At 39.4% G+C, this 26,287-nt stretch overlaps 1 protein-coding gene across 1 annotated transcript in view; it reads left to right on the top strand.

Annotated features, from left to right (window-relative positions):
- The window catches only part of LOC138378802 (zinc finger protein 91-like), a 333,199-nt gene that overhangs the window by 240,056 nt on the left and 66,856 nt on the right, over window positions 1-26,287 (top strand). Inside the window, exon 3 of the mRNA XM_069464147.1 lies at window positions 20,256-20,403. Within this exon, the coding sequence (XP_069320248.1) occupies window positions 20,256-20,403 (148 nt within the window). The remainder of the gene's footprint in view (window positions 1-20,255; window positions 20,404-26,287) is intronic.

Here is a 26,287-nt window from a genome sequence, read left to right as displayed (position 1 = left end):
TCTTTATTTTTTTCTTTAGTCACTTTAATATCCATTCCTATGCTGTATCTGAAATAGCCTGTATAAATGACATATGGAAACATTATTTTCCATCTGATGTGTTATATGGTGTATATGCTATGTGTTCATTTAGTGTGCAAATTGAAAGTACAATAGATTTATCCACAGAGGTATTTCTACACAATGCCCCTACCTATCTGAAATTACGTGCTTGCCCAAAACACTGTGTTTACCAAAATTTGTACAAATTCAGCATCTTGATTCTTTCTGAGAAGACAGGTGACTTTCTTTACATGAACATATGAACAAAAGTGATTCTATATCTGTATCTAGATACGGCATCTAAGAGTTTGCAGGTGATGATCTCCTTGCTGACCAAAAGCTGCTGGAGTGTAATAGAGTTTATGTGCTATCAAAAATACAATGCTCGTAAGAACTGATTTGTAGAGTCAACAAATCTGCATCCAAAGTTTTGATAGGCTCTCTATTGGAAAGAGAAAGAATTTCAAGTTAACAATATTCAACTTTATCATAGTTGATGAGTTAGTAAATTAAAAAAATAATTTTGTATGTATGACATAAAAATCTTTGTATAATGCACAAGTGCAATAACTTAAAGAGGTCTTAACTTTGCATTTATAAATTATAAATATCGTACATGTGTGTAATTTTTTCATGTATTCATTTGCAGTCTTTGTATTTAAAAGAAACATTTACTATTATGTTTGTATAATAGAACAGTAATCATTTATTATAACCTAGGCAAGTTGTAAATAAATTCATAATTCAAACACCCAAAAAAAAAAATTAATGGCACAAGGTCCCCAAGAAGGTAGAAGTGGATGCAATCCAAAGTAGGGAAACATTATCTTTGGACAAATACAAGAGTAAGGAGGGAGAAAAGACCCATGTGACTATAAAGTCATTCCTGGTAGAGGAGGGGTTTAGGAAGAGCTCTCTCACTGACCTTTATGTTTCTCTATTTTAATAGATTTCTACTTGGAAAACTACTCTGGGAAAAAGGGATTGATAAATAGAGAAGTCTACACTTCACAAGACCTCAATACACCTAAAAAAGAACTCAAACAGATAATATCTTTCCTCAAAGGTGGGTCAATGGAAAAGAAATTTCCACAAAAATCAAGGAGCTCAAGTATAAATAGATATATCATAAAAGTGGAAGATGGGACTAAGTTTACCCCAAATAGTTAAAAGAAGTAGCAACAACATCAGGAGAAGAGTAAAAAAAAATAAGAAAATTATATGTAATGGCAAAAAGTGAATATTTACAAACCTTATAAACACATACAAGACCACAAAAAGAGCCAGAAGCAGTGTTATCTTTTAAATACAACAGAATGAAAAAGTCAGGGAAGCAGGAATGATTAGTATTTATTCTTATTCTATTCTATTTGAAATATTTAAGTAAAGTTTAAAAACAAAAATCAGTGATATGTTGAAATGTGGAAGACCACAGTGGAATGGGAAAAGATTCAACAAAGTTCAGTCTCAGTAACTAATATCTAGTGTTAGTAAATGCTTAGGATTTAGTGCTGCATTCTGTGATAATATTAATAATAATGTCTGAAGTCCTTGGAATGTCATTACATACTATTTTGGATAGTTCTTGTAGACTTGAGATGATGCCTATTTTAAGTTACAAAATAGTGTCTGCATTTAACAATAAACACACACAAAAATACATATTACATGACCTGGAAAATTGAAGAATTTTAAACTGACTAAGCAGGAAGATATTGGGAAGCCTTTTTATAAAAATTGAGTTAAAAACATGTTGTTGGAATGGAATATTGGAGAGCATTAAGAAAATAAGCACCTATCCTATGACAGTGGCAAGTCTGGGAGAGCAAAGAGGAAGGAAAGAAGAGTAATGTGATTTGTATTAAACAAGTGTTTTCTTTTCCTTTCTGTCTTTGTTTTTTTTTTTTTTTTTTTGAGAGAGAGGCTCTCACCCTCTTGCCCAGGCTAGAGTGCAGTGGCATTATCATAGCTCATTACAGTGTCAAACTCTTGGGCTCAAGCAATCTTTTTGCCTCAGCCTCCCAAAAAACTGGGACTACAGGTATGGGACACCATACCCAGCTAATTTTTCTATTTTTTTTTTGGTAGATGCAGGGTCTCACTGTGTTATCCAGGCTGTTCTCAAACTCCTGGCCTTAAGGAATCCTCCCATGTCCACTCCCAGTGTATTACAGTTACAGGCACAAGACTCTGTGCCTGGCCTAAGCAAGAGTTTGATTCTTTGAAAGAAGCTGAGATCTTGTTTATATGGGTCTGGAGTAAACTCATTCATTCATCCAGTAACCATTCAATACCTGAGCCCATACAACATGTGACACACTTTTTAAGTGCTGGGGATGTTGTTTGACCAAGATCTGCAAGGTTTCTGTTCTCATGAAATTTATGTTCTAGTAAGAGAGTCAACAGACAGTGTTGCCCAACATCACCAGCTTTATGGGCCTAGGAACTCTATTGATCAGAAGCTATGTATCTCCTCAGCAAGGGGGAGGAAGGGATGAAGAAGGAAGATTTTTCAGAAGTCCACATAACACAGGGCTTACAAATCGTCAGCTTAAAGCTAAGATACATGGCCATACCTAGCTGTAAGTGAGGCTCAAAAAATAGAGTCACATAGCTAAGGTGACTAATGCACAAGTATGACAACTAGCACTCTGTGCCACAATCTGTAAGAAAATATCAGGGAAGTTTTAGCTTAAACCAAGAATAATCACAATAAAATTTCATTGCCATTTACAAACACATATAGAAAACATACAAGGAGTTTTTAATGATCTTTTCTTAAGCTAAGAGGACTAAAAAAGTGGAGAGAACCTTAAACTTCATTCTATAGAATGAAACTTTATGTCAGATGGAAGAAAGATTTTTATGGTGGCCAAGAGATCAGGATTATTGTGTGTGTGCTGTTACCAAATGAATTCCATTTTGTTATCATACTAGTTGTTTTAATACAATAGGATTTGTGTGTAAGTTATATGTACATTTTTTTTCTGGGCAGAGAGTCTATAGTTATTATCATATTCTCAAAGGCATCTGTTAACAAAAGTGTTTAAAATTACTGTTGTAACTGATTTGCTGTGGAGCAACTTGATTTCTCTCATTCCCAACTTCAAAAAAGCATAACCTAGTTTTTTCAGTAAATTGAGCATTTGATGGTGCTGGTACTTGTATTTTAATAAACTGCCTAATTTCTCTTCTAACTGTTTCTTTCCACTATTTAAATATTCTCCAGCCTTCTCTCTTCTCAGTGTGTGGATTTGTTGCTGCCAAGTGAGTCAGTTGAGATGAGAATACTAATTTATTTGAAATGATGCTCCGAAAAATACATCAAAAGGGTGTCAGTTTGCCATATCACAAGGGCAGATTCTGCTCATTGGACAGGTTAGTTCTGGCCCCAAATGTCCACTGTGATTTCAGTTCCAAACAGGGCATTTTGTGAGGCAAGTTCAAGGAAGGAACTGCAGTTTTAAGAGAGACTGGGAGCTTCTTTTTTGACTTTCTGGCCCTTTACTGTTCTCTGCTTTATAATGGTTTATTTGCTTCCAGTTCCATTTTTCTAGGTGCTGTAGGAAATCTAAAAATTTTCTCAACCCACTGCTAGTATGGAGTCCATCCTGAATTACTTCTAGAATTTTTCTGTCAGAAGAGATTAGGAAAGCAATCATGATGGATGTAGGGCCAAGAAAACTTGTCTGAAGAGACAGGTTTGGTCAGGTGTGGTGGCTCATGCCTATAATCCCAGCATTTTGGGGGGCTGAGGATGGAGGGTTGCTTGAGGCCAGGAGTTTGACACCAGCCTGGGTAATATAATGAAACCCCAACTCTACAAAAAAGAAAAAAATTTAGCTGGGCATGGTGGCACATGTCTGTAGTCCCAGCTACTTGGGAGGAAGAGACAGAGGATCACTTGAGCCCAGGAATTTGAGGCTGCAGTGAGCTATGACTATGCCACTGCACTGCAGCCAGAGTGACAGAGTGAGACCTTGTCTCTAACAATAAAGAGACAATTGTGTACAGAAAGAACACCAAAAAAATAAAAACTCACCAACTTAGATTACATTTTATTGGGACTGGGGCTTCAGCTCCTCAGCTGAGCAGATTTGGCTTCTGTAGGGTGCTCATGTGATGAACCTGGGTTGCGTAATGCCACACACCACACAAGCTGTTTCTCTCCAGTAGCTCCACACAAATGAAAGAGAATACTTCTATAAAAAATTCTGATTTTGTAATCAATATAACCAATGCTTTTCCCAGGAGAGGTAAAGAACAACTTGGAGACCACAAGAGCAACTGAAGCCATGGTGTCCAAACCAGGCTTGCCCTCATCTTGGCTGCCTTAGCATTAGCTCAAAAATCCAAAGAATTGGAACTTCAGTAGTTGCTCAGCTTGGCCATCTGATAAACCTCTACTTATTCTTTGAGCCTTATCACAAGCAGAGCCTCCTCTGCAATGCTTCTCTGATTCCTGCAAGGCTGTGAGGTTCTATATCTTCAATGCAATCAGTTCCTGCTTCAAACTCTTACTAAGAGCAACATTTATCACATTATATGGTAACTTTTTACTTGTCTCACACCCCCATAAAAGTAGGTACTCCCTTAGGACAGAGCTATTGCGTTTATTTTTTTGTATCCCCTACACTAAGTATAGTGTCTAGCTTGTTGTAGCAGTCTTAATACATTCTTCTTGAGTAAATGAATAAACAAGTTGAATTGAGAGTACCAACAATCACAATTTTTCAACAGTTTACAATGATTCCTTATTTTTCAGTATTTTCTACTTTCATTTATGCCTCTGCTTCTGCTTTCTATTCTTCTGTAGCATTTTTGTTTTATTAAAACAACCACCATTTTGTAATGGTGATGAGTTTGGGTCAGGAAATTAGGCCACAGTAGGGACTGTTCACCCCTCGCCAGGATGACTGGGGCCTCAGCTGGAGTGGATCTGGTGATTGGCCCTGGCTGAGACTGCCCACCTGTGGCCTTATGTCTAGAGCGTCAGTTCTAGCTGTCAGCTGGGTTTTTCTTCTCTTCTCCTTATCACATTGCCTGAGACTGGAAGTCCCCGATGACTTGCATGTCAGGCACCTAGCCACTGAAGGCTGGCATATCTAGAACTGGTCAGACATCCTTCATAGCATAGTGGTCTCAGACTAGTCAGAACACGGCAGTATAATACCCAATGTGTTTCACTTCTCTAGTGAACCCATCAATCTAAAAACATGGGGAGGTAGGGAAGGTGTGGTGAGCAGCATTCCTTCAACTGAAGGAAAAAAACTCAAAACCTCAAAACCAGTTTCATCCCTGTTATGAAGTGTAACCAGATCATCACCTTATAATGGGTTAAGCTAACACTACTGTAATGAAATCTAAGTCTTATGCACTATCTGACATCAAAAGAACCCTTTTCCCCCTTGGCCTCTGGGTTTTTTAGAAAGTAGAAAGAATGCAAATTTCTGCAGATGCTTCCAGAAACAAATTTGCCACAAGTTAAATCTATTTTCTGATGTCCACTTATATTTTTAATATACATAGTCATATATAATATATTCAACTTACTTTTTTTAAAAAATGACACACACATTAATCAAACTACGAAGAGTAATGAAAGGATGGCCTTGTTAGTGAAACAACAGAAAAAAATATTTAACCCATAGTAAGGGCTATAAAAAATCATACGAGCACTTGTACACACTCATGCTTTCTTTCTCTCTCTCTCTCTCTCTCCTCTCTCCTCTCTCCTTTCTGACAAGAACACCATGGGGTTCCATCTTCACAACATCTGAAATGATCCAAGCAGGTAGAAAGGAAATATAAATCTTTCTCTTTACATTCGCCAGCTCACTGCCTTTTAGAATGTGTTTTCTTATAGCCTCAAGGAGTTCCTGAGTGGACAGCAGATGTGCTAGGCACAGGCCTCAGTTTCTGCCCTAAACTATATCTCAAGGGCAGAATCAATGACAAGATCACAATCAAGCAATAAATCTGTCTCCAAAGGAAAGATGGCCACTTCTCTAATCTGCCTGCCACTAAGTAAAGAGAAGCAGCAGATGCAGCAATTCATAGTACCCTGTTAATTTGTCTACAGCAATAAATCATCTTCACTCTCTTTACAACTCCTAAGTAAAAAGTCTGAGTAACTGGTCTTCTATGCCAACACACTCTCCCTCTTCCTCTTTCATGTTGGCCCTTTTTCCTGTCTGGAAAAAGTAAAATAAACTTTTTTCCTCTTTCTGTCTTAAACTTTGGAGAAATCTTTCTTAAGACCCAAATTCACTAGCTCACACTCTAACAAGTAATATGGAAAATTTCCAAAATTCACACACCTAGAACATCACATTTTTCTAGGGATCACTTTGACAGAGCAACTTAGAATCTATGATTTCAGCAAATGAAGAGTCTTATGTAAAATGAAACCATTACATAAAATAGGATTTTAAATGTGATTTTCATTGTTACTTTTAATTAGCAACTGCCATGTGGATGTGTACTTTGAGTTGCTTTACATGCATAAACTATAAAACCCACAAAACCCCCAGGATATGGTAATATGAATATCTCTCAGGAAGCCCTCCACTGAGATGAAAGACCTGCCTAACCCCACCATGTCAGGATTGTTCTTTCTCTAAGGAAGTAGATTGAATAAAAGGACTGTTTGCTAATGCTAATTTTTTTTTGAAGCAAAGCATGCCAAGGTATGTGTGTCTTTCCCCAGAAGTGTCTGGGGAAAAGTCTGCAACATCTGCCAACTCTGCTTAGTGCTCTTTTCGGTAGGAATCATGCTTTGCTGGCATTTTATGTTTCTATATGAGAATACAGAGAAACCTTTCTCTCAGGGTCCTTAATGAGGTAAGAGAGCTGTAAGTGGGTAGCAACTGTGATTAGGTGTCTGTACAGGGGAAAGGAATAAACAGGGTCATAGGAATACATTACTTACTGACATCCTAACAAGGCCTTGACTGAAGGCCAAACAATCACAGAGTGAGCAATGCTGCTTCTGAGTCTTAAGATAATTTGGACAATTAATTATAATTAAAAAGCATTTAATAAGGATTTATATAACTAATGGTCAACTGCCTTCAGGCAGTGGGCTAGAAGTCGTGCTTTGCTGACCATACTGGTACCTGAGGCAAAGGAAAAATAAGTAATATTTATCCAGTCTTTATTAAAATTGTTGATTCTTGTTCATACTTTTTATTTTGATTTTTCACATCATTTTTATTTATAAAAATATTGCATCAACATATAAATTATGATTACTGAGTGTTTTTGGTGACCCTTAAATTTGGTGCCTGTGGCAAGTGGCTCGTTATCTCACCTTAGTCAAGGCCCTGTGTCCAGTCAATGTGAGGGGTATTTGGATATTGCTTGGCCTGCCTTTGAAAGAGAATAAAGGGGGAACAAAACCTGGGACATATCTCTGAACCTTGGCGTCTTGACATTTCCAAATCAATGTGATCAAAAGAATGAAATTCCAGGATGGTCCAGAGACTGGAGACAGCCCCATGTCCTGTGAGTACCAATATTACACCATTTTACAGATGAAATACTAGGACAGTATGAGTGACAGACATGCCTGGGAACAAAAATCTAGGAAGTGTCAAGTGAGAGCTTGAACCCAGACTAGACATATTCCATAGGCCATGTTTCCAGCCACCGGGCTTCAAGAGATTGACTACTCACTGTGCTTCCCATTACTCCCCGCTGAAAAAGAAACATATGGCATGGCATGGCAGATCATAAATGTAATGTTATCACTTTATGAGGCCAAGGTGGGAGGATCACTTGAGGCTAGGAGTTCAAACTAGCCTGAGCAACATAGAAAGACCCTGACTCTACAAAGTATGGAAAAGAATATCCAGATATGGTGGCACGTGCCTTTAGTCCCAGCTACTTGGGAGGCTGAGGCAGGAGGATTGCTTGAGCCTAGGAGTTCAAGTTTGCAGTGAGTTATTATGAGGCCACTGCTCTCTAACTCAGGCAACAGAGTGAGACCTTGTCTCAAAAGAAAAAAAAAAATAATATTTTTTTCTTAACAGTCAATTAAAGCTATGAGAAAAAATCTAAGTGTTAATAATTTTTATTACATTTTGCCTCTTACAGAAGTAACATATATTCACTGTAGAGAAGTTAGAAAAGAAACATAAACAGGAGAAAAATAAATCATAATCACATTCCAAAAGCTACTTACTATTAGCATTTTGTTGCATCTTTCTCTGTTTTATTTTAATAAAAATAAATTATTTGTACATAATTTTAAAATGAAACTATGCTACCTATGAGTTTTTTTGTAAGTTGCTTTCTTCACTTAACACTATACCTTGAACATCTTTCTCTGCCATTGCTTTTTTTTTTTTTACAGAGTAATTTGCAATGGCTTGATAGTATGCATCACTAATTCATGAATATTTTTGTGTCTCCAGGCAGGGAGCTAGCCACAGGAGATACATCAGTTAACAAAATAAAGAATTTGGCCCTTTGGAGTTGATGTTTAAGTAGAGAGACTTTAAAAAACTAAATTAATAAATGTGTCAGTTATTAGGGGCACTATTTTCTAAGGAATGGTTGGGGAGATAGGGGGATGTTATGAGCTAACTTGCACAACCCCAAAAATTCATATATTGAATTCCTAACTCCCAGTACCTCAGAATGTTACCATATTAGGAGATAGGGTCTTGACAGAGGTAATAAATTTAAAATGAGATCATTAGGGTGTGCCATAATTCAATATGGGAGGTAGTCTTAGAATAAGAGTAAATTTGGACACAAGCACATAGGGGGAAGATCACAAGAAGACATGGGAGAGGATGCCATCTACAAGCCAGGGACAGAGGCCTGGAGCAGATCCTTCCCTCATGGTCCCTAAGGAAACCAATCCTGCTGGAACCTTGATCTTGGGCTTCCAGTATCCAGAACTATGCAGGATGCCAAGCATCTGGGGTATGGGTGTGGGGAGCCTGCCAGCAGGTAAGTCTCTGGGTGAGCACCAGTCCCCAGCCCCTGGAATACATGGCATGCCTGGCTCCAGACCACAGACAGCTTCCCGCTCCCCAACCCCACCCTCGGAACCTCTGACCACCCCCCTTGCTCCCATTGGAATGCCAGACCTTCCCTCCACACCACCCAGGCACCTGAAATTCTACACCACTCCACCTGGGAACCCCACACCTGCTGTCCCATCCCCACATCTGTCCTCAATCCCAGACCGGCCCTCCCCAGCCTGAGACCTGTGCCCCCAGCCTCAAAACTGCCATATTCTTCCAGGCCCTTGCTCTGATCTCTCTGATGGAGGCATTTCAGGCACCGGGGCTGCAAGAGGGAAGAGCTAGGGCAGGAAAGTCCCTGCTCTCTTGGTGTGGAGGCCTCCAGCTGGGAGAGAGAACCCTGTCCTCTGACTCCCTGAAGCCACAAGCCCACTCACCTTCTTCAGCCTTTGCTGCTTCATCTAGGGTTCCTGGGGGTTCCTCTACAGGGTGGCCACCTGCTAGGGTCAGGGACAAGGTCAGTGAGACCATCCTCCCCTCACCGAGTTACACCACAGCCCCCCCGGCTTTGGGCCCTGGATACCTGGCCTGAGTCAGCTGGTGCAATGCTATGATCACTCCATGAGCTCTCATTCTAGATGCACTCCCAACTGCAACATTCACTCACTGTGTCACCTTGGGCATGCAGCCTGGCCGCCCTGAGACAGTTCCTCATCTGGAGAGTGGCATGGGAACCACACTTACCTCACAGGGTCTCCTGAGGACTCAGTGTCATGTAGCTGTCGTCATTGTTCTCACCACCATCCCTCTGAGGAAGAGCCAGGCACAAGCACCCTCACATTCCTGTCCTCCCTTGAATGTCATCATGAGGCTGTGAGGCATGCACAACAAGCTCATCACCCCTATATTTTCCAGATGAGGAAACAGAGACCCAAGGAGGGCAGTGACTTGCCCAGGGCCCCCTAGGAAAGGCTGGTTCCTCCCTCTACCTGAGGGCCCTGTCCCAGCTGCCTGCAACCCACACCCAGCACCACCACTGACCAGGGTCCCACCTGTGGGCTCTCTATCTTGTCCATGTCCCCAACCAGGACCATCCATGGTAGGAGGGGTACCTGGTGCCTTGGGAGGCCTGGCTGACTGGCTCCCATCTGCCCCAGGCCCACTGTAATCTTTGACCCACAAGCTGCATTTGAGGACACACCAACAGCTTCATGACCTTACTGAGGAAAGTTTACACAGAACTGCTTCTCCATCCATTTAGGAAATAGTCACCCAAGGTGCCATGCCTGACTGATAAAGCAGGGTCTGCCTAAGGTGCTGGGTGGGACAGTTTTCTTCCTCATTTACATGGAAGATTCTGAGGTCTGGTCAGGAAGCATCCACTGGGAATTCATGAGTCCCCTGGTTCCTTCTCAGAAGCCACCTGTAACTCATGCCCCTGCTAACTGGGTAGTGCACTGAGAATCCTATGACTGTGATTCTGACACTGATGAGCAGTGCCTGCAAAGGGCATAGCGAAGACCCACAGAAAACACATGTCTGTCCCACCTATGCCTATAGGGACACAAAGCTGGGCAGCCCATCTGCCCCCCTGGCCTGTGAACCTTCTCTGCTATCCCCACATCTGGTGTAGGCAGAGAGCCCCTCCCCATGAAGGTGCGGTGCAGACAGGAGCAGCAGGGGCCTGGTTCCTGAGGAATGGCTGCGCTAGTTTGCGGAAGGAAGGAAGCCTGCCCTGCCATATCCACCCAATAGCCTGGAGGAAGCTCCATCAGCAGATGGACCAGTGTGGGAGCCAGAGCCCTGCTAACGCCACAGCTCATGCCCTGCTGAACACCACAGCTGCTACCACCACACCCCATGACCAGGGCCTTCTGCCCCCAGCCCACCTGTCCATGGACACACACATCTCTCTTCCGTTAGTTCAGACTAGACATGACTGGAATTTTTCAAGTAAGCTGTCAGTGAGAAATGTTTTTTAAAAGCCATACCTGGCCCAGTACCTCTTCCTACCTCACCCTTTTCTCCACCCACAGCACTTGCCCCACCTCCCAGCCTTCGTGTTACTTTCATGAGCAGATTCTTGCTCAGTGTGTTGACTTTCCTAAGATTTTTATATTTTCTGGAGAATTTTATGTGGAGAGGGGAAAGAAGGAAGGACGAGTTCATCTGGGACTCTGGGTGACTCTGAACTCCGAGCTGGGCTGTCCTGTGCCCATGTGACTCTCTCCTCCTCCCCAGGAGCTGTTCAGGAAGGTGGTGCCCTATGGATGCCTGGGCTCCATCTGGAGCCAGTGGAACAAGAAGGACAAGGAGCACCTGGCACCCACCATCCGTGCCACCCTCACCCACTTCTATAGTATGGTCAACTGTGTCATCACCATCTGTCTTAGGGACCACAGTATGATGGGCCTGGGCCAGGACAGGGCCAGAGTAGTGGGTAATTGGGTCAGGATGGCCAGGGTAAGCCATGAAAGGGGCCAGGGAATTCCATCTCTGGAGATGAGGGAACTGCCCCTTCTCCTTGATCATCTCTCAGGATTGTACAGTTCATAGGCCCTTCCTGTAAGGGGCATACTGGCCTTGACACCCATGGCCCAGTGCTGGATGCTCATTTCCTCCCTGGGTTCCTTCCTTGGGTGGAAGTAAAATCCTCCTCCCTGTGACTGTTGCTCATGGGGTCCCAGGTGTGCCCTCCTGTGGCTCCCTGGGCCTCTGTCTGATCCAGGATGGGAGATGTCAGCAGAGGGGACTGAAGGTGGAGCAGGCAGGGCTCCAAGTCCCCCTCCCCATGCTTTATTTTCTTCTCTCCCCAAGAGCATCTCATTTGTGGAACTTCTCCTCAGCCCACTCCATCCTCTCTGTTCTGGAGAGCACCCTGATATATCATCTCAAGAAGACTTGGGGACAGGTTTACAGGTGGATAGCACTCTCTCCACAGGAGCACGAGGGTGGACCAGGGACCTCCCACCAGTCTGGCCATTCCCGTCAATGACCCTAGGTGGCGACAGAAAGCCAGGGACACTGGAGGCAGGGTTGCCCTGATGGGGCAGATCTCTAAGTTCCCCCATGGACCTTAGGCCAGGATTTTCAACTCAGCACTTAGTTTTGTTAACTACCAGGCATGGGCTGTTGCCAACTGGAGACATTCAAATGTGTACTACACAGGAAATGGAACTTCTTGCCCAACTCACATCTGAACTGTATAAACAGCTGCTCAGTTGAAATGGGGCTGGAGCCAAGGGGACCAGCATGACAGCTCCTTCCCCAGTGCTGTGGAGCCCTTGAGACTCAGAGGAATCCAGTGAAAATGCTCACCCAGGCAGTTTGGTATTTTTGAAGTTCTTAAATAAAAAGAATTTGAACATACACACCTCCCCTTTGTTCCCAAATTTATGCTCCTTTCTTTTCCATCTCCACAGAAAAAGCTCCAGAAATTTTTAAAACCTCCTAAAGACAGACAACATGCTGATCCAGGATCTACTCATCAAGGTAAATGGAGGCTGGGAGATGGGGGAGCAAGTGTTTGGGGGGCAGAGAAAAGGGTGAGGTGGGAAGGGTTACTGAATCATTTTTTTTTTTTTTACTTTCTCACCAAAAGTTTACTTAAAAATTCCAGTCACCAGTCATGTCTAGGCTGGACTACCAGGAAGAGAGAGGTTTTGGGCAGGTGGGATGTGGGGGCAGGAGGCCCTGGTCATGGTTACAGCTCTATTTCTCCCAGACATCAAATTAGTGAGGTTTTTATTTTTACTGCTTTTAATATGGAACCCCTCCAGCTCCTCTGAATGCTGTGAACTGTCTTAATTCTGAAGGACAAATAGGACTCGTGACTGAGTGTACTTCAGGTGTCCCTGTGTCACAACTGCATTTTTTGAGGAGCCTTGGGAGGAGGAGGGGCAGTGAAGGTGACAGTTGGAAGCATTCACTGTTTGGGTGAATTCTCTGCTCCCCATGGTTTCTTTCCCCTGCGGTGAAAGTGCTCAGGTGACCTTAACTTCAAGGCCTTAAAAATCTTTGAAACACATACAAGGTCTTCAAGGGGACTTGCCGAAAATACATACAGAACTCCTGCAAATCAGCAAGACAGGCAACATAGTAGAAAATAATCTAGAGCTAGGAATCGGCACTTCGTAAGTCAAAAAGGCTACACAAATCACTAATACATATGTAATGACCCTGGGATTCCTCACTCCCTTTGTCTGCACCCACCATGGTTCTCATCCATGTCACCACCAAGAAAGGCTCTGCTCCCAGTGAGACTGCTAAGCCTGGGAACACAGGAAAGGTGGGGAAATCATGGACTTGATGTAACTGTGTTTGAACACAAAGCACTGTAAAGGGTTTGTGCCCGGATTCTGGGTTTCTCAGTTTTTACTGAGTTTTTTGCCAATAACCTTTTATTGGGATTTAGCTTCCCTGTTTGTCTAATGGAAGAATGAAACTGAATCAGAATTGGGACTTTGTATTTAACTCATAAATTCTATTGAATCTGGCCAGCACACTGTTTCTCTCTCTCTCTCTCTCTCTCTCTCTTTGTCTAACAGAATTGCCTGTCAATATTTAATGGGACCTGATTAAATTAAAAACCTTCTGCACGGCCAAAGAAACAGTCACGAGAGTAAACAGCCTACAGAATGGGAAAAAATTTTCACATGCTACACATCAGATAAAGGACTGATAAAAAAAAAATCTAACAACCCTATCAAAAAGTGGGCAAAGGACATGAATAGAAATTTTTCAAAAGAAGATATAAGAATGGCTAACAAACATATGAAAAAATGTTCAACATCTCTAATCATCAGGGAAATGCAAATCAAAACCACAGTGAGATATCACTTAACTCCAGTGAGAATGGCCTTTATCAAAAAAAAACAAAACAATACATGTTGGTGTGGATGCGCAGAGACAGAAACACTCATACACTGCTGGTGGGACTGCAAAATAGTGCAACCTCTGTGGAAAGCAATATGGAGATACCTTAAACAGATTCAAGTAGACCTACCATTCAATCCAGCAATCCCATTATTGGGCATCTACCCAAAAGAACAGAAGACATTCTATGACAAAGATACCTGCACCCGAATGTTTATAGCAGCACAATTCACAATTGCAAAGATGTGGAAACAACCCAAATGCTCATCACTACATGAGTGGATTAGTAAAATGTGGTATATGTATACCATGGAGTATTACTCAGCTATAAGAAATAATGGTGATATAGAATCTCGTTTGTTCCCCTGGAGAGACTTGAAACCCATTCTATTAAGTGAAATATCCAAAGAATGGAAAAATAAGCACCACATGTACTCACCAGCAAATTGGTTTCCCTGATCATCACATAAGTGCACATTTTGCAATAACACTAACTGGGAATCAGACAGATGTGGGGGGGGAGGGGGAGGGGATGGGTGTATACCTACATAATAGTGCGATGCACACAGTCTGGGGAATGGACACGCTTGAAGATCTGACTCGGGTGATGGGGGGCCATGGGCAATATACATAACCTGAACTTTTGTACCCCCATAATAAGCTGAAATTAAAAAAAATTAGCTTCTCTTGAAAGATTAGATGATTGGCCCCATTTCCACATTAAAACAATTTTCTGGAACTGAGTAGGAGGCAGTGTTCATTAGGCTGGATCACAATCTTTGCCCAAATGATATCCCTGTTGCTTCCCTCAGCGTGCACCTCAGTGTGGAGGGGACAGAGACAGTGACCATCCCATATGTTCCTCTTCCTGGGCAATTCCCAGGCCTCTTCTGATTTATTTTGGGACGGTGTGATGAAGTTCTTTCCAAAGGGAATGCAAGGCAGTGAAGCGACGGTATGAATTCTCCACACAGTTCTTCCATCTGTGTGGTTGGAAGCCGAAAAGCTCTGAGAGGGCAGAATCAGAAGAAGGAACCAGCAAAAACCCCCAAGTTTTCACTGAAAGAGAGATGCCAAGAAAACATCTCTGACTTATGTGGGCCTAAAATATAATCAAGACACAAAGCTTTCTTGTATAAAGCCATGGATATTTGATAGTTATATGTTACCATGGTATAGCCTGTCCTGTACTGAATAATGGAATGAATAATAATACTATTAGCAAATATCTATTGAGTGCTTCTGGTAATGAATGCTTAGGTATTGGATTAAATGCTCTCTATATAATACCGAAGTCTTCATAATAATTTAATTAGATACTGCTATTTTAACCACGTTAAAGGTGAGGTTTAGAGAGGTTAAGTCATGTCCATGATATGTGATTGAGCTATGAATTTTGATGCCAAAACTTTCAGTAATCTCTTTTCTTTCATCTATTCTATATTGCCTCTCTGAACCTTTCTTCATTGGTAAAAAGTGAATAATTGTGTCAACTTTAAGGTCAGATATTAATTGCCTAAAAAGACAGTTTGGATTTATTTTAAATTATTTGGATCAGTTTGAGGTTATGTGGAGAAATTTGCAATGGTTTAATGTACATAAACCAGTCTGTACCAGACTCATACAGTGAGAATAATTTTGAGCTGGATTCTGCTGATATAGGCAATATGGAACACCTTTGTACTTTTTTTTAAAGTTTAGATTACATAAATTCTTATTTTTAATTTTTATTTTTTTTTATTTCAGCATATTATGGGGGTACAAAAGTTTAGGTTACATATATTGCCCTTGTCCCCTCACCCAGAATCAGAGCCTCAAGCATGTCCATCCCCTAGATGGTGCCCATTGCACTCATTATGTAGGTATACACCCATCCCCTCCCCTCCCCCCACATCTGCCTGACACCCAATTAGTGTTATTCCCAAATGTGCTCTTAGGTGATGATCAGTGAAACCAATTTGATGGTGAGGACATGTGGTGCTTATTTTTCCATTCTTGGGATACTTCACTTAGTAAAATGGGTTCCAGCTCTTTCCAGGAAAATACAAGAGGTGCTATATAGCCACTGATTTTTGTGGCCGAGTAGTACTCCATGGTATACATATACAACATTTTATTAATCCACTAATGTATTGATGGTCACTTGAGATGTTCCCACAACTTTGCAATTGTGAATTGTGCTGCTATAAACATTCGAGTGCAGATGTCTTTTTTATGGCATGTCTGTTGTTCTTTTGGGTAGATGCAGAAATGTAATTCACCACATACATAGAAGCAAAAACAGAGACCATATTATCCTCTCAATAGATGCAGAAAAAGCACTGGGTAAAATTCAACACCCTTTTATGATAGGAACGCTTAACAAAATAGGCATAGATGGGGCCTACCTAAAAATGATGCAGACCATATATGACAAACACACAGCTGGCATTATATTGAATAGGGAAAAATTGAAAGCATTCCTACTTAGAACTGGAACCAGACAAGGTTGCCCACAGTCCCCAGTGCTATCCACCATAGTGCTGGAAGTCCTTGTCAGAGCAATCAGGACAGAGAACAGAACCAAGGGTGTCCAAATGGGGACAGAAGAGAACAAACTCTCACTCTTTGCTGAGGATATGATATTATATCTAGAAAACTCCAAGGACTCAACAAAAAGACTCCTGGAATTGATAAATGAATTCAGTAAAGTCTCAGGATACAAAATCTATACACACAAATCAGAGGCACTCATATATGCCAATAACAGTCAAACTGAGAAACAAATCAAAGACTCAATAACCTTCACAATAGCAACAAAGAAAATAAAGTACCTAGGAATATATTTAACTAAGGAGGTAGAAGACTTCTACAGGGAGAACTATGAAACACTGAGGAAAGACATAGCAGAGCACGTAAACAGGTGGAAAACCATACTATGCTCATGGATCAGAACAATCAACATTTTTTAAATGTCTATACTACCCAAAGGAATCTACAGATTGAATGTAATCCCTATTAAGTTGCCAACATCATTTTTCACATATATATAAAAATAATTTTACACTCCTTATGGAACCAGAGAAGACCCCATTTAGCAAAAGCAATTTTAGGCAATAAGAAAAAAATGGGAGGTATTAATTTACCAGAATTCAAACTATACTACAAGACTGTGGTTATTAAATCAGCTTGGTGTTGGCACAAGAACAGGGACATAGACCAGGGGAACAGAACTGACAATCCAGATATAAAACCATCCTCATATAGCCATCTAAACTTTGACAAAGCAGACAAAAACATACACTGGGGAAAAGAATCGTTATTCAATAAATGGTGCTGTGAAAACTGGATAGCCACATGTAGAAGACTGAAACAGGACCCACACCTTTCACCTCTCACAAAAATCAACTGATGGTGAGTAACAGACTTAAACCTAAGGTGTGAAACTATTAGAATTCTAGAAGAAAATATTGTAAAAATTCTTATAGTCATTGGTGTAGGCAAAGAATTTATGAAGAAGACCCCAAAAGGAATTACACAACCAATGAAAATAAATCACACCTAGTCAAATTAAAAAGCTTCTGCACAGCCTGAGGAACTCTCATGAGAGCAAACAGACAACCTGCAGAATGGGAGAAAATTTTTGCATCCTACACATCGGATAAAGGGCTGATAACTAGAATCTATTTACAACTCAGGAAAATGAGCAAGAAAAAAATCAAACAACCCTATCAAAATGTGGGCAAAGGACATCAGCAGAATCTTTTCAAATGAAGACAGAACAATGGCCAACAAGCATATGAAAAAATGCTCAACATCTCAAACCATCAGGGAAATGCAAATCAAAACCACACTGAGATATCACTTATCTCCAGTGAGAATGTCCTTTATCAAAAAGTCCCAAAAAGATAAATGTTGGTGTGGATGCAGAGAGATAGGAACACTCATACACTGCTGGTGGGACTGCAAACTAGTGAAACCTCTGTGGAAGACACTATGGAGATAACTTAAAAAGATAAAAGAAGATCTACCATTCCATCCAGCAATCCCATTACTGGGCATCTACCCAAAAGAACAAAAGACATTCTATAACAAAGACACCTGCATTTGAATGTTTATATCAGCACAATTCACAATTGCAAAGATGTGGAAACAACCCAAGTGCCCATCCACCCATGAGAGGATTAATAAAATGTCATATATGTATACCATGGAGTACTACTCAGGTATAAGAAACAATGGTGTATAGCACCTCTTGTATTTTCCTGGATAGAGCCTATATCCAATCTACTATGTGAACTATCCCAAGAATGGAAAAATAAGCACCACATGTACTCACCATCAGATTGGTTTCACTGATCATCACCTAAGGGCACATGTAGGAATAACATTAAGTGGGTGTCGGGCAAATGTGGGGGAGGAGGGGATGGGTGTATACATACATAATGAGTGCGATGCACACTGTCTAGGGGATGGACACGGTTGAAGCTCTGATTCGGGGGCGGGGGGCAAGGGCAATATATGTAACCTAAACTTTTGTACTGCCATAATATGCTGAAATATAAAAAAGATTGCATATTCTACTGTTGCTCTGTGGAGTGTTCTCTAAACATCTGTCAAGTCTAATTGCTTTATACTATTTTCATATTCTCTTTTTTCTTATTAATAATTTGACTGACTTTATTATAATTGAAAGAGAAATATGGAACTATCCTACTATTAGTATATGGCTGTCTATTTCTTAAATTCTGTCAATGGTTTCATTATATATTTGGGAAATTTGATATTAGAAAAACTATATATAATATATATGTATTATTTTCATAGGTTCCCAGTGAATGACTCTTTTATTATTTAATGTCCTTCGTTGTCTCTTGTGACAATTTTGACTTGAATTTTATTTTATAAAATATAACATTCTCACTTAAAATGTAATGTGCCTAAGATAATTTTGACCTCTATTTTTCTCATATGGTTAACATTTTCTTGGCATGTCTTTTTGTATCTTGCCAACTGTAGTCTATTGTTTTCAGTAGATATAAAGATACATCTCTTGTAGACAGAATATAGTTTTTAATCCCTGTATTCAATTTTGTCTTGGCTGGGAATGCTAGTGCATAAATATTTACATAATGTTCACAAAGGGAAGGACTTACTATTTCCCTAGGATTAATTGTTTTATTTAACTATTATCACTATTTTGTCTTTCTTTCCCTCTCCTTTTGTCCTGCTTTGTGTCCCATTGCTTTTTAATGATATGCTTTGGTTATTTTTTCACTTTCTTTCATGTATCTGTATAAATATTTTCTTTATGTTTAATCTGAGAATAACCTATAAGTTTTGAAGATACAGCATATGTTAAACTGGTAACAACTTAACTTCAGTTGAATACCAAAATTCTTTCTCTTTACATCTGCCCATAACTTTATGTCACTAATGTCAATAATTATATATTTTATATTGTATATCTATTAACAGATGGAAATGATTATTTTATGATTTTTCTTTTAAATTTCATACATAATTAAATTGTTTTACGTACCATCATTTTAATACTACAGGATTTTATTTTTGACATGCACATATCTTTCCCAGGGAGTTACATATTTGTCATAGAAGATAGAAACCAGTCTTTGCAAAGACCCCAAGAAGAAGATGTTTGGACATATGTGCCAATAGATTGATTCCCTTTTGAAAGAGAATCCAGGAGATGAGATTTTGAAACAGACATTATGCTGTATCAGGGAGGAGTAAGAGCTTTGGTGGGGAAACGTAACAAAGTTTCATTGCACTTCTATGAGGTTCTTGGCGGTGTGCTTATCTGGGGTGCTATAAACTATTAACCAATTATCAGTTCTCAGAAAGTCTTTTCTATAAGTATATTTTTAAGTTTATACATCTATAATGAAAGTAAGACCTGTCGTATTCTACTGTACTTTCTTGCTAGACTGGTTGGTATAATTTTATATATTCAATTTGTGAAGTATATTCAACTCAGTCTAGTCAGTGACATAATTTGTTATTTTCATTTCTTTCAAAACTGCCTTCCCATTACACCCAAGACCTTTTCCCAGAGCAGGCCATAAAAGATTCATCGCAAAAACTAATAATGAGAATATATGGAAGATGTGGCCTTCAACCATTATACTTAAGGAAAGACAGGGAAAGTGTGAGTGAGTGTAAGAGGCAAAAATATGTTATGATGGACTTACCCAATGTTTGTCAACTACCCATAGGAAAATTTTTCCATGTAACAAATATATGACAGTCTTTTGTAAATCTTAAAATCTAAATAGACATAAGGTAAGACATATTGTAGAGATAAATTTCAAATGTAACGAATGTGGCAAAACTTTAACCACAGTTCAAACCTTTCTATACATAAGAGAAGTCATACTTTAGAGAAACCCTACAAATGTGAAGAATGTGGGCCGGACTTTACCCGGTTCTCACACCTTGCTCAACATAAAGGAATTCATACTGGAAAGAAACCATACAAATGTGAAGAATGTGGCAAAGCCTTTTGCCAGTGCTCAGTCCATACTAGACATAAGAGAATCCATGCTGGGGAGAAACCCTACAAATATGAAGAATGTGGCTAAGCTTTTAACTGGTGCTCAAACCTTAATAGACATAGGAGAATTCGTACTGGAGAGAAACAATACAAAGGAGAAGACTGTAGTAAAGCCTTTACCTGGTACATACACCTTACTCTACATAAAAGAATTCATACCAGGCAAAAATCCTAAAAATGTGAAAAATGTGGCAAACTCATTTATAACTGGTCACCTCTTAAACAATATCAAAGAAATCATACTAGATAAAAGTGGGTAAATGTAATGATTATGGAAACTGATTTCTCAAAGTATAAGCATTAAAATGCATGAGAACAATTATATTAAAAGAAATACAGAAGTAGAGTTGTAAAAATACTTTTACTTATATCACAGGTCTCATTGGACATGGGAGAATATACACTGAAAAGGTATCTTTCAATATTTCCTCAAAGATTATTCAACATCAGAAAATTTTTATTATATAGAAACCCTGCAAAACTATAATAAATGTGGAGAAATATTTCTTCAAAACATATAACTTAGAAAACAATAAAGTTTTGATACATAGTAACTTACATATATAGTAAATTTGAAAAACATTAATTAAAAATCAAGTCTAAGTCAATATCAGAGTATTCAAAGTATAATGCACTAAGACACTAACAATTTCTCACATTACTCTAAATCTGGTTGTTGATTATAGAGAATAATTCAGCTAAAATAGTTTCATAATTTATTTGTATGTAACTGTAAAAAAGGACACATATTTTTTTCATATTAAACACCCTTATTTTAAAAGATTATGATAAAAAACAGTCTAATGGAAATCAGAAATGTAAATTAAGTACCTTTTTCTTTCAAAGGCTATACATAACTTTAAAGATTTGGAATTGACATTTGATTACACTTTAATATCTATAAATATATGACAAGAGAACATTTTTACCTCATCAATATATACTAAACTTCAACTTTCATATTTTATCTTAAAATAATAATAGTTACACAAAAACTCAACCCTTATCCCATCTTTCAAAGAGAACCATATTTAATTCCTTTTTGATCCTATGGTATAGGTAAATAAAAACAAAAGGAAGCTGATTAGTTTCTCTCCAAGTCTTTCCTCTGTACTTTCTATTTTCTTGCTTGTAATTGCACTTTACATCTAAACAAACAGCCATAGTAATTGAAGAAACTTCATGGAAACAAGAAGGTTCCAATTAGCAATATGGGAGAAGTGTAAATAAGCTTGCACATAGAATCGTAATAATTTTAGATGGGAAAGGGATTTAGAGATTTGTCTATCATTCTAATTTTTCATATGAGGGTGGAGACTGAATCCAGAGTTAGGTAGTAACATGTGCAAAGCACTCAGTCGATTAGCAGTAGAGACCCTGAACCAGAACTTGAAAGTGATAAATAATGTTAGAGAAAAAAGGAAATAAAAGAACTATTAGATGGCAACACAAAGAAAAAAAAATTATTACTGGAGCTCATATCTTTTTAAAAGTTCATTCACTCCTTTATTTAGCTCTTTTTTTTCTTAAATTTCAGCAATATCTATCCAAGGAAAAAATACCATTCATATATGCCAACAACAGCCAAACAGAGAACCAAATCAAGTACTCAATACCCTTCAAAATAGCAACAAAGAAAACAAAATACCCAGGAATATACCCAACCAAGGAGGCAAAGGACCTCCACAGGAAGAACTACGAAACACTGAGGAAGGAAACCACAGAGCATGCAAATAGGTGGAAAACCATACCACGCTCATGGATTGGAAGAATCAACCCTGCTAAAATGTCTACACTACCCAAAGTGATCCACAGACCCAATGCAATCCCCAGCAAACCACCAACATCACTCTTCACACATATAGAAAAAACAATCCTACACTTTGCATGGAACCAGAGAAGACCCCGCTTTCAATAATATTTTGACATTTGCAATTTCTACAGAAAGTATGATTATAAATTATAATTTTGCATAATTATAAATTTGTTCTCACAACCTCAATTGCTGCATGCCAGAGAGTTGAACTTAAATCTTTTCTGTTCTGATAGGTTCCTGGCCAACTGAAAGTGCAACCGAATTTCCTCAGACCCGGTTTGCATCCCCCCATATTCTCATGCCTTCCCCCACTGTAAAGTAAATGATGTTGTCATCTATGTCCAATCCATTTGTCCCAAACACACCAATTGCTGGGGAGAAGCTATAGTGAAAGGCACAGCCTCGAATATAAGATGCTCCATGTTCTTGAATCTGCCCTAGGTTAATAAACGTTACAGCGTATCTTGGATCTGTGCTATCCCTGAAGCCTTCTTGACCACTGTGATAAAACTCCACATTACTTATTCTTGCACTTCCTTTAAATGTTATCATATTTTCAGTGAAAGAGCCAACCAGGATGCGTGCACCAAAAGAGTCCTCGGACCAACCTGGGTAATCTTCACCAACTATTTTGATGTTCCTAGTCAGTATCCCAACATCAGCTGCTAATGTGTAGCTCTGACCTGTTTCAGGGATGTGGTACCTTTCAGCAAGGTGAGTGTAGGAAAGGCTATCATTGAGAATGAGAATTTTGTGATCATGCAGGATTTTAACAATACTTCTTGTTTCTGTCTGGTGGATATCGTAGCTGGTGGTTGTTATCACAATCTCTTCTCCCTCATTTTTATTCAAAACTGATCAGGACAATATTCTTAAGACTATAAAAAATTTTCCTAGGTTTTTTTTTTCCTTTTTTTTTTTTTAACACAATTAACTATAACTTGCTATCCCTGAAAGGTGGAAAAGACTGAGGAAAGTTAAAGGGCAAGGCTAAGTCCTAGAACTCTGTATATTGAGCTCCTTCTTGTCATCCAAGTCTCTGCTCAAATACACACTTGAGAAAGGCTTTCTCTGGACACCCTATTTAATGTTATCTGCCACCTTCTATCATGACAGTCTCTCTCACACTACCTGTTTTATTTCTTTCATCATGTGCATTATAATCTGAAATTAATGTAAATTTATTTGTTCATTTAATGTCTGCTTATCCCACTCCAATGCAAGTTCCATGATAGCTTTGAGAAATTTCTTCACTACTGAATCCTCAATGCCTTAGAAAATACGTGATGCTTGTTTAAAGATTACTTGGATAAATAATTTGCAGAAAATATTAATTGGATAAATAATAGGGATATTGAAATAAATTACTTTCTTTAAAAAGTAATCACACCCAAACTATCATAAATAAGAATACACTGTAAGTAGATCATAATACTTCCCCATAAACCCTCCTTCTATTTACCAATTTCAAACTGCACTAAGAGAGAAAACCCATATGTCTGGATGATTTGCATTCATTTGCTCAGACTAAGGCTCTCTTTGTTCTAATTTTTTTTTATTTCATCTTATTATGGGGGATACAGAATTTCAGGTTACATACGTTGCCCATGTACCGCCTTTCCCCCCAAGTCAAAGCTCTAGGCGTGTCCCTTCCCCAGACAGTGTGCGTTGCACCCATCATGTAGGTATATATCCCTCCCCTTCCCCCCCTTCCTAAGTCAGCACCTTCAAGCGTGACCATTCCCCAAAGGGTACGCAATGCACTCATTATGTAGGCATACACCCATCCCCTCCCCCCACCCCCAACCTCAGTCTGATATCCGATTGGTATCGTTCCCAGATGTGTATTTAGGTGATGATCAGGGAAACCAATTTTCTGGTGAGTACATGTGATGCTTGTTTTTCCATTCTTGGGATACTTCACTTAATAGAATGGGTTCCAACTCTCTCCAGGAGAACCATAGAGATGTCGTATCTTCGTTATTTCTTATAGTTGAGTAATATTCCATGGTATATATATACCACAGTTTACTAATCCATTCATGTATTGATGGGCATTTGGGTTGTTTCCACATCTTTGCAATTGTGAATTGTGAATTGTGCTGCTATAAACATTCAGGTACATGTGCCTTTGTTATAGAATGACCTTTTTTCTTTGGGTATATGCCCAATAATGGGATTGCTGGATCAAATGGTAGGTCTACTTGAATCTGTTTAAGATAGCTCCATAATGCTTTCCACAAGGGTTGCACTAGTTTGCAGTCCCACCAGCAGTGTATGAGTGTTCCTGTCTCTCCACATCCACGCCAACATGTGTTGTTTTGGGATTTTTTGATAAAGGCCATTCTCACTGGGGTTAAGTGATATCTCATTGTGGTTTTGATTTGCATTTCCCTGATGATTAGGGATGTTGAGCATTCTTTCATATCTTTGTTAGCCATTCTTACATCTTCTTTTGAGAAGTTTCTATTCATGTCCTTTGCCCACTTTTTGATAGGGTTGTTTGATTTTTTCTTGCTGATTTTCCTGAATTCTAAATAGATTCTTTTTTTTAATTTAATTAATTTATTTTTTGTTTGTTTGTTTTTCAGCTCATTATGGGGGTACAAAAGATCAGGCTATATACATTGCCTGTTGATTCCTCCGATCCACGAGCACAGCACAGCCCCCCATCCATTTGCAAAGCTCTGCCACTTCCTTCCCCGGTGCTTCATTGCCCTCCCTACAGAGGTCCTTCACCTCCCTAGCCAGGCACACTCCCAGATATTTCACCTTCTCTGTTGCTACCCTGAAGGGTATTGAGCCCCTAAAAAAGGACATATATATTTTGAGAGTTGTAATAAAGCCTCTAAAATATACTTTTTGGTCAGAGTGGGTTAACAAAAGTAATATCATGATTTTTTGCATCTTTTAACAAGCAACTATTGATGTAATTCAGCTCTCAAAGCACTAGATGCTCTGATTTTATTCCTAGTATTTTTGTGGAAGAGTGTGGTTAACTGTTGCTACACAAGGGCTATTAGAAGTCTTTCTATATTTGGTGGGCATCATTCATGTATTTTTCTATGGAAAATAAAAAGCACTGAAATGTATGAAGTGGAGAGGTGCTTTGTGGTTGCTAACTATATAAAGTACCAAGACAGTTCACCTATGTGTGATGAGCAGTGTTCAGAAAAATTAGGCCAGACTTGCTGGTCTGGGTGTAACTGCATATACCCAAACCTTCAGTGCCACCAACACCAGCTTTCTTATATCTCCCCCACATAGCCCCAAAAGCAACAGGACAAATTCTGGTAAAATATCCACCCCCCAAAAGGACCCTATTCTTGAATTCTCTCTCCCCTCAGAGTCAAGAGTTCATCCAGTGTGTTCAAACAGACCATATATTTGATTTTTTAATTTTGTTTATTTCAGCATATTATGGGGATACAAATATCTAGGTTACATATATTGCCTTTGTCCAAGGAGAGTCAGTACTTCAAGCATGGTCATCCCCCAGAGAGTATGCACCGCACCCATTAGGTGTGTACATACTCATCCCCTACTCCCCCTCCCATCTGCCCAGCACCCAATGAATGTTATTCCTATATGTGCATTGAAGTGTTGATCAGTAAAATCCAATTTGATGGTGAGTACATGTGGTGCTTGTTTTTCCATTCTTGAGATCCTTCACATAGTAGACTGGGTTCCAGCTCTATCCAGGACAATACAAGAGTACTATATCACCATTTTTTTTTTTTTTTTTTTTTTTTGTGGCTGACAACTCCATGGTATACATATACCACATTTTATTAATCCACACATATATTTAGGGACACATAGGTTGTTTCCACATCTTTGCAATTGTGAATTGTGCTGCTATAAACACTCAAGTGCAGATGTCTTTTTTATAGAATGTATTTTGTTCTTTGGGTAGATGCCCAGTAATGGGATTGCTGGAGCAAATGGTAGTTCTACCTGTAGCTCTTTGAGGTATCTCCATATTGCTTTCCACAGAGGTTGTACTAGTTTTCATTCCCACCA

Source organism: Eulemur rufifrons, chromosome 30 (assembly GCF_041146395.1).
Source record: "Eulemur rufifrons isolate Redbay chromosome 30, OSU_ERuf_1, whole genome shotgun sequence".
In the NCBI taxonomy this organism is placed as follows: domain Eukaryota; kingdom Metazoa; phylum Chordata; class Mammalia; order Primates; family Lemuridae; genus Eulemur; species Eulemur rufifrons.
The sequence above is the reverse complement of the archived record's forward strand: the minus strand, read 5'-3'. Positions and strand labels throughout refer to the sequence as shown.